The sequence below is a fragment of the Tupaia chinensis genome, unplaced genomic scaffold (assembly GCF_000334495.1).
Source record: "Tupaia chinensis unplaced genomic scaffold, TupChi_1.0 Scaffold144058_1, whole genome shotgun sequence".
NCBI lineage: Eukaryota > Metazoa > Chordata > Mammalia > Scandentia > Tupaiidae > Tupaia > Tupaia belangeri.
This window is the reverse complement of record NW_006203910.1, coordinates 1,776,960-1,785,701: the sequence shown is the minus strand read 5'-3', so window position 1 is coordinate 1,785,701 and position 8,742 is coordinate 1,776,960. Positions and strand designations below refer to the sequence as shown.

At 47.6% G+C, this 8,742-nt stretch overlaps 1 protein-coding gene across 1 annotated transcript in view; it reads right to left on the bottom strand.

Annotated features, from left to right (window-relative positions):
- XPNPEP2 (X-prolyl aminopeptidase 2) overlaps nucleotides 1-1,172 on the bottom strand; it is a 32,865-nt gene extending 31,693 nt beyond the window's left edge. The window contains exon 1 of the mRNA XM_006165850.3: nucleotides 810-1,172. Coding sequence (XP_006165912.1) covers nucleotides 810-858 — 49 coding nt within the window. The 5' untranslated portion in view covers nucleotides 859-1,172. The remainder of the gene's footprint in view (nucleotides 1-809) is intronic.
- Between the last annotated feature and the right edge of the window lie 7,570 nt (nucleotides 1,173-8,742).

Sequence of the window (8,742 nt, the reverse complement as noted above, 5' to 3'; positions counted from 1 at the left end):
AAAGAAAGAAAGAAAGAAAGAAAGAAAGAAAGAAAGAAAGAAAGAAAGAAAGAAAGAAAGAAAGAAAGAAAGAAAGACACGAGCAGCCCATGCCCCTTTGGACACTGGGATCTGAGAAGCTATTCTCTGAGGCCAGGGTTGTTAAGTCCCAGGAGCAGGCTCTGCAGCTAAATCACTCCATGGTCCCCAGCACAGGGCTATCAGGGCTCAGGAACTGAAAGAGCAGGATCCTGCTGATAGACAGCAGAAGGAAGGAAGGCCTCCCGAAGGCTGGGAGTAGGGGGGCCTGAACTGGGCACTTAGTTGAGGACCAACAGGGCACCATAGGGGTGACAGACACTTGCCCCAAACTAGTGAGGCTCTCTGAGCCCACTTCTCAACTATGGCTTGATCTTGGCTTTTGTGTCCATTCTGCCCTTCCTGGGTCCGCGTCACCCAGTGTTAGCAGGAATCCTGTTAAGTCAGTTTAACAAGAATGCCCCTACCCTTCTCGTCTCTGCTTGGTAACTTTCCAGCCACCTACCTCCTCGCTGCTCACTGGCTCCCAACCCCTAGCACTCTTTGCTGCCTTTGGAGTTGAACCTCATCTCTCTTCCCTGTTGCAACCCTTCATTGAATAGTCTTGAATAAAGTCTTCCTTGCCGTTTTAACAAGTGCCAGTGGGAAATGAGAAGGGTCCTGAAGACTGACCCTGAGGTGCCTCTTCCTCAAGACAGAGAGGGGGACCAAAAGATAAAAGGACAGTCTGGGTCCCAATCCTCACTCCAACCCTTTCTGAGCCCGGAGGGGAGCAGCCCAGATGCACATACCACAGAGCAGGACAAGCCAGAGGCAGCAGCCCCGGTGAGTCCAGGCCATAGTGTCTCCAAATGCCAATGCTGGGTAGGTGGAAGGACTAGGAAGAGGACAGGACAGCTTCTCTGGCCTCTTCTTCCAGGGCTTTCTTGGACGGGAGCAGGCAAGGGGCAGAGGCTGGCGATGGGAAGGAGGCTTCTGCTGGTGGATGGAGAGGGTCCCGCAGGCCTGTTTTGGAGGACTCTGGGAGCCAGGTTGAGTAGAGGAGCCCTAGGCTGCCCCAGGCAACCTGTGTTGGCTCCTAGTTTCCTGGAATAGGGTGTGAGCCCGTCCTGGGCAGAGTCCAAAGATCTCTGAGACAGAGAGCAACAGCTGGTCTCAATCAGCCTCCTCCCAGCCCCCTCGTCAGCAACCCAGCACAGCCATTCCCAAATTCTGTCCCCCTCCCTCCTCAATATGTTTCCCATTAGCTCCTCCATCCTGGACTCTGGCTCCAACCTTGCTTTGGGGTGGATATTTGCTGCTCCTCCTCCTCCTACAAACTAGCCTGGCTCTGGAAAAGCCAGCGTCCTCTCTCTGTAGTGTCTGGGAAGTCCCACTGCCCCCTCCTTGGGGAAGTTGGCTGCAGTTGGAGGGCTACTTTCTTGAGGGGAGCTGATCCCCTCAGAGTAGTCTGCTCTGTCAAAGTGCCTCCAGACCTTCCCTTGGGACCCTGGGAGACCCATTTAGCTGCACATTGTACATTCAGGGAAATCCACGCCTTTGGGGCCAGCTACAACGGGGAGGGATCAGAGGCCCACATATGCCTCTATTTGGAGTTACCAGAGAAGGTCACTGAAGAGAGAAGAAGACCCAGAAAAGGAGTTTGGGTGCTCTGGGAAGATGAATCTGGTTAATTAAAAACACCCTCTGGGCCTCAGTTTTAGAACGGGGATTTGGTTATCCTGCAGTACGGGTCACTCCTAAATGGCAAGACTCCATGTGAGGGAACAGATAAAATGGGGCCTTGTGTCAACATTCAGCCAAGTCAGGGGGCAGCGTGCTGCACCACCACCGAGGCAGTCCCTGGTAAATGTTCTCTAGAACCATTGGCCTTTGGATTTGAGGAAGACGACACCCCAGAGGGGACTGCTGGTGGATGGAGAGGGTCCCGCGGGCCTGTTTTAGAGGACTCTGGGAGCCAAGTAAACCCAATGGACAGGTGCTCACCGGGCATGGAGAGTTCTAAGGGCAAACTGCCCATGTCTTTTGATTGTATTTCTAATGTATTGACATTCTATTTATGTCCACAATGAGTTCAAGCCAGCTCTCAATAAGCCGATAAAATAGATCATTTTGAAGAGGGAAGGGGGATTGTCAGGGACCCTTGAAGGAGGGGAGTCAAAATGAATGAGGAGGCCCAGTGAACTTCACCCTCAGGAATAAGAGCAGAGGGCAGAAGCCCACATTCTCAGAGAACAGGCCAGGGGCAAGGACTATGAGAACTCTGGCTCGTTCTCTGAAGGCTGAAGCTCCTACTATCTTTTTCCTGTCCCCCGCCTCTGTTGCTCCATCCGGAACTAGCAATGAAGTTATCTCTGGAGATCAGGGGACTGGAGAAATGTCTCCTCAAAGGCCCTGGCCCAGAGTACTCTGTGCATGGTAACAACCACATCAAAGGGCAAGCTGGTAGAGCTGACAGGGTCATGCAGGGAGGGACCCTGAAGTCAGCCTTCAAGGACAAATGCGGTCCTGCCTCTTCAGTGAGCCTAGGAATACTGAATTTAGGAGCCCTTCTGCCTGGGTTTTGATAACAGTTCTGTCACTCACTAGCTGTGTGGTCTTAGGCAAGTGACTTCACCTATCCGAGCCCTCAGTTTACTTGCCTATAATAGTATTAACCTCTTTTTTCTTTTTTTGGAGAGGTTTTTGCTATAGGGTGCGTGGGCTTGCCAGAAAGACAGAGAGAGACAGAGAGACAGAAAGTGAGAAATCACCCCCCGGGGAGGATGGCCATGCTGCAATCCCTTCTCCTCCATTCTCCTCTCAGGATCGTTTTGTTGTTGTTGTTGTTGGAGACGTTTTTCTTTTTTGCTATAGGGCGCGTGCACTCGCCAGAAAGACAGAGAGAAACAGAGAGACAGAAAGTGAGAAATCACCCCCCGGGGAGGATGGCCATGCTGCAATCCCTTCTCCTCCATTCTCCTCTCGGGATCTTGGGCATGCACGCACATGCGCCCGGTGTGAGTTTAAGCCACCAGGTCTGGGACTCGAACCATGGTCAACTACATGGGAGTCCAGTGACATAGCCATTATGCCAACTGCTGGTCCCTATAGTACTAACCTCTTTATGGTGTGATGAGGATGAAATGGGTTAATGTTTGTGAAATCCCTAGAACGTGCCTGCTGGAGTGAAGAGTAAATTTTGTATAGGTGGTTGCTAACTCAAATGCATAACTAGAACCAGAGCTGGTCTCACCTGTACCTTGTTCTTTCTGTCCCCTGGCATCCAACACTGCTGAAATTGCAGTTAAGGGTATAGCAAAGATCAGATGACCCAAGGTGCCAAGGTTGGAAGCAAACAAAGTGAACAAGCATCCCTCCCCCATCCTCTGGACTTTGCCCAGGGATGGTCTCCACACAGTACTCACTCCTCTGCTTCCATCCCCTGAGTCCCTGCCTTGGCTTTGGTGATGATGACGACTTCACCCACCTTCACCCTCAGCTCCTCCCTTATCTCCTTATCTCGAAACCGATGTCTTTATGCACATGGGTTTGGAGAGTTGAACCCAAGTTGGCAACAGGCCCAAAGTGGAAAGAAGTGACTCAGGATGGGGAGGGTGAATGGTGAAGAGTCTTTATATAAAAGTTGTGAGGAAGATCTATGAGTCACTAGAGTCTCACTTTGGCCTGCACAGGCAGCCCACCCATGCTTGATTCACTTTTTGGTCTATGGCTAGAGTAAAGGCCAAATTCCGAGATAAGAGAAGTTGTTTTTCAGTGTCCTTCCTGTCCATGGCTTTTTGGCACCCTGATCCTGCCCTAGGCATTTCACCCTCACCTCCAACTGGGTCTGCTATCTCTGGGCACCCATGCCTGCCTAACTCACGTCAGAATGCACCTACTTGCCTTGCATGTTCTTCTGCTAGGTGACAACCGTGAGGTGTCCAGAGTTAAAGCCCACAACAACAACCCACTTCATGTGTGTGAAGAAGAAACATTTACTCAAAGCTACGAGCACACAGGGAGCCATAGCAGCAGGGCCATAAGCAGCTCAGAAGCTGAGGGAGCCTCCAAAAAGGGCGGAAGCATGGTGACGTCACTGATGCTTTATGCAAAGTTTATGATGATAATGCCCCCCCCCATGAGGGTTATCCATCATAATGGATAACTCATTTTCAGAAGGGACAAAACAATGCTGAAGATGATACCTGCAGCAGCAGACCATCCACATCAATTTTTTTTTTTTGGAGAGTTTTTTCTTTTTGCCTTAGGGTGTGTGTGCTTGCCAGAGAGAGAGAGAGAGAGAGAGAGAGAGAGAAAGAGAGAGACAGTGAGAGGGAAAATGAAAAATTACCCCTCGGGGGAATGACCATGCTGCAATCCCTTCTCCTCCATTCTCCTCCTGGGATCTCATCTGTACCCTCATTGAAGAGGACTAATGATTAACAGCAGAAACAATAGCTGACACCATGGACATCTCAACCGGTTTAGCTTGAACACTTCTGACTGAAAAGTTAAAGTGCAGCTCAATGGGTGCTCAACCGTTGCACCAGGTCAACTGTAGACAAGAGCAGAGCTTTCAGCGCGCCCCCCTACACACACAGTGAGTATTTTAAAGACGTGGGATCAAGATTCTGGAGCAATGGCTACCAGGATGGGGAAGTGGTCCAGTCAAAGCCAAAGCAGAGCTGTCAGAGCAACAGTCATGGCAACAGTTTTTTAGGATTCTCAAGGCATTTTGCCTGTCAACTTTCCAGAGGGTCAAAGAAAGGTAGCATCTGCTTATTGTGAGAGTGTTTTGAGAAAGTTGGTGGAAGCTTTAGTAAAATATCACCCAAGAAAGCTTGACCAAAGAGTCCTTCTCTACCACGACAATGCTCCTGCTCATTCCTCTCATTGAACAAGGGTAATTTTGTGACAGTTTCTATGGGAAATCATTAGGCATTCATCCTACAATCCTGTCTCGGCCCCTTCTGATTTCCATTTGTTTACTAACTTTAAAAAAAATATTTAAATGGTGGGTCAGTTAGTGTCATGGTGGTTAAGGTGCTGGATTCCACCTGACCAACTGTGCAGCTCAAGTCCTGGATCCAGTATCTTGGGAAACACGCCAGGTGCATGTTTGTGTGTGCCTAAAATCCCGAGAGTAGAGTTGAGGAGAAGGGACTGTGGCATGGCCATCCCTCTAGGGGGTGATTTCTCACTTTCCGTTTCTCTCTCTCTCTCTCAGGCTCGTATATGTACCCTATAGCAAAAAACTAAAACAAAAGAAAACAAAAATCCAAAAAGCCAAAAAACTTTAAAGAACATTCATTTTTCTTCCGTTATTCATAATAACGTAAACAAGACTGCATTGACATGGTTAAATTCCCAGAATCCTCCATTTCTCAGACTAAATGGCTGATATCATTATTTACAAAAGTATCTTGAACTTGAGGGAGCTTACATTGAGAAAGAAAGTTCTATTCTGTATTTTTATCTCTAAATTTACGTGAACTTTCCCATCTTTACATTCCCATAAACTTTCTGAAGTCCCCTCATGTATACGTATTTCAACTTGTTTTGAACCTAAATAAACATGGACTTTGATTCCTTTTCTTCCCCCCGTCTTCCCCCCAGCCACATGGCCTTTCTTTCCGTCCCTTTGACTATGTATCCTCTAACATAAGACCTTGCCCGTTCTTTCCCTCCATCTGGAATGATCACCTGTTTTAGTCCATCCCATTGCCGAGAATAGACAATACCTGAAACGGGGCAATTTAAGAAAATAAAAGTTTATGTGACTTAAGCTTTGGAGGCCCAAGCTTTGGTGGGGGTCTTATGGAGTCCCAGGGCATCACATGAGGGCAAGAGCAGAGCAGAGTAGCTGTGTCCATCCTTGTATCTCTGCATGGGGGCCCTGCCCTGAGGAACTTACTCCCAATCTCCCAAATGCCCCACCTCCAACACCATAATTGAATCAAATTTTTACCTTTTCTTTTGCCATTGGGCATGTGCATTTGCTGGAGAGAGGTAGAGAGGGACAGAGAGGGAAAGTGAGAAATCACCACCCAGGGAGGATGGTCATGCCACAGTCCTTTCTTCATTCTCATCTTGGGATTTGGGGCATGCATGCGCACAAACCTGGTGTGATTTTCAAGCTACTGGGTCCAGGTCTCAAACTGCAGTCATCTATGTGGGAGTCAAGTGCCTTAACCACCACCTGCCGGTCCCAGTTGTTATCCTCTTAATCCCATTTCTATGGTTCAATACGTATCAGTGGGACATATTCAAACTATAGCATCACCCTTCCTTCCCCTTTTGGCCCTGTGAACTCTTCCTCCTTCCAGTCTCACCTCAAGTGTTGCTTGGTCTTGAAGCTTTCTCTGCCCTTCTGGCTAAGTTTACTATACTGTTGGCCCTCTTACTGCCTTCATCTGTCTCTCAATACTTCCCCAGTTTTGGGACCAGCAGTTGGTGTAATGGCTATGTCGCTGGACTCCCATGTAGTCGACTGCAGTTCGCGTCCCAGACCCGGTGGCTTAAAACTCACGCCGGGCGCGTGTGCGTGCGTGCCCAAGATCCCAGGAGGAGAACAGAGGAGAAGGGATTGCGGCTTTACCCTCTCCCTTTTTGTCTCTCTGTCTCTCTCTGTCTGGTGAGCGTACGTGCCCTATAGCAAAAACCTCTCAAAAAAAAAAAAAATACTTCCCCAGTTTTAGAGAGGACCATGGAAACCAACTCATGGTTGCCTCTCTCCCACATGTCTGCCATTATACTGGGTAACATCAAGTTTCCTGTCAGTGACCTGTCGTCCTAGTTTTTTGAGTTCAGATCTCCTCTCATCCACCTCTCCTCAGCCTCCTACACCCAAAGCAGGATCTTGGGCCTTGCCATTGCTTGGAGGTGTTGCTCTCTGACTTACTGAACTCCAGCCTCTTATCCTCAGATCACACTCTCCTATCCTTCTGGCAATAGATTATGCTCCCTCCCTCTGACTACACCTGACTGTCAACTTCACTGAAACTTCCTATCCCTTATCAGCCTCCTTGGTCTCCATATTTTGTTCAAAATGTATAACCCATAACCCCAATCTCTCTTTTACTAGCACGTTTAATTTTCCTGTTCTTTTGTCTTTCTGCTATATCCATCTTGCCAATCTCCATCCCCAAGTAAAGTAAGCTCTCACCCCAGGGTCTTTGCACATGCCATTCCTACTAATAGGAATGCTGTTTTTCCAGATATCAACATGTCTCACTCCTTCACTTCATTCAGACTTCTATTCAAATGTCACGTCTGCAGAGAAGGGGAGAGGTTTTTTTCTATAGGGCGCGTGCGCTCGCCAGAAAGATAGAGAGAGACAGAGAGACAGAAAGCGAGAAATCACCCCCCCGGGAGGATGGCCATGCCACAATCCCTTTTCCTCCATTCTCTTCTCGAGATCTTGGGCACACACACACACACGTGCCCGGCATGAGTTTAAGATGCCGGGTCTGGGACTCGAACCGTGGTCGCCTACATGGGAGTCCAGCGTCATAGCCATTATGCCAACTGCTGGCCCCACCCCATCTCTCTTTATCACCTGTCCTGTTTTATTTGTTCTTCAGAGCATTTTCCTGACATTATATTGTGTATCTATCTGTTTAGTCCTGTCTACTGCTGTATCCCAGGGTCTAGAACATTGGCGCTTAGTAGGCACTCAGAAACATTTGCTGAATGGATGAGTGAACCCAAGGGCATTTGAAGCATTTGTGTTCTCCACAGGAGACTATACCCCAGCTCTGAGTTGGGTCACTCCAAATTCACCTTCCCCAACCTCAGCAGGTCTCTCAATACTACTTGGAAATTCTTTCGTTTGTCTTGACTTGGCTCATTTCTCATTACCCATGTTGGTGATTCCAGACCTTTACCCTTGTCCTCAAACCCCACCTACCCTGCCTGCAATTGGTGACCTGTGAACATGAATGAGGCTGTCTCTGACTCTGTGTCATTACAAGGAACTGCAATGAAAATCCATGTATGTGTAGGAGGATTTCTCTACGATCTACATCTAGAAGTACAAAAGTGTACGTTTTTTCATTCAGTAGATTCTGCCAAATTGCCTTCTAAGGAAAGCTGCAGCAGTTCACACTCCTACCAACAGAGTAGGAAAAGAGTTGTTTCACAACCTCAACACCGGAGATAATCAGTATTTTAAAATGTTATCAACTTGAAGGGTGAAAATTCATCTCTTGTTATTTAATTTGTGTTTACCCAATTGCCAATAGAAGTGACATTCTTTTTTTTTTATGTTTTATTTGCCTTTTTTTTTTCTTTATCTTTGAGTACCTGTCCCTTTCCCTAGTTCATTTTCCCGTTGGGTTGTTTGTCTTCTAAAAATTGATTTGAAAATAAGATCTCCATGTATTTCAGCTACTCTTCCTTTATCTGTTTGCTATATTACATACCACAAGTACTTCCTCCTTTTTGATTTTTTTTTTCATTTTTAATTTTTTTGTAGGTTTCTGCTATAGGGCACATGCACTTGATATACAGAGACAGAGAGAGGGAAAGCAAGAAATCATCCCCCTGGGGGATGGTCATGCCTCAATACCTTCTCCTCCATTCTCCTTCTGGGATTTTGAGCATGCATGCACATGCATTTGGCATGATTTTCAAGCCACTGGGTCCAGGATTCAAACTGTGGTCAACCATGTGGGAGTCCAGCATCTTAACCACCATGCCAGGTGTTGGCCCCTCTGTTTTAAATGAAAAATTGTATGATTT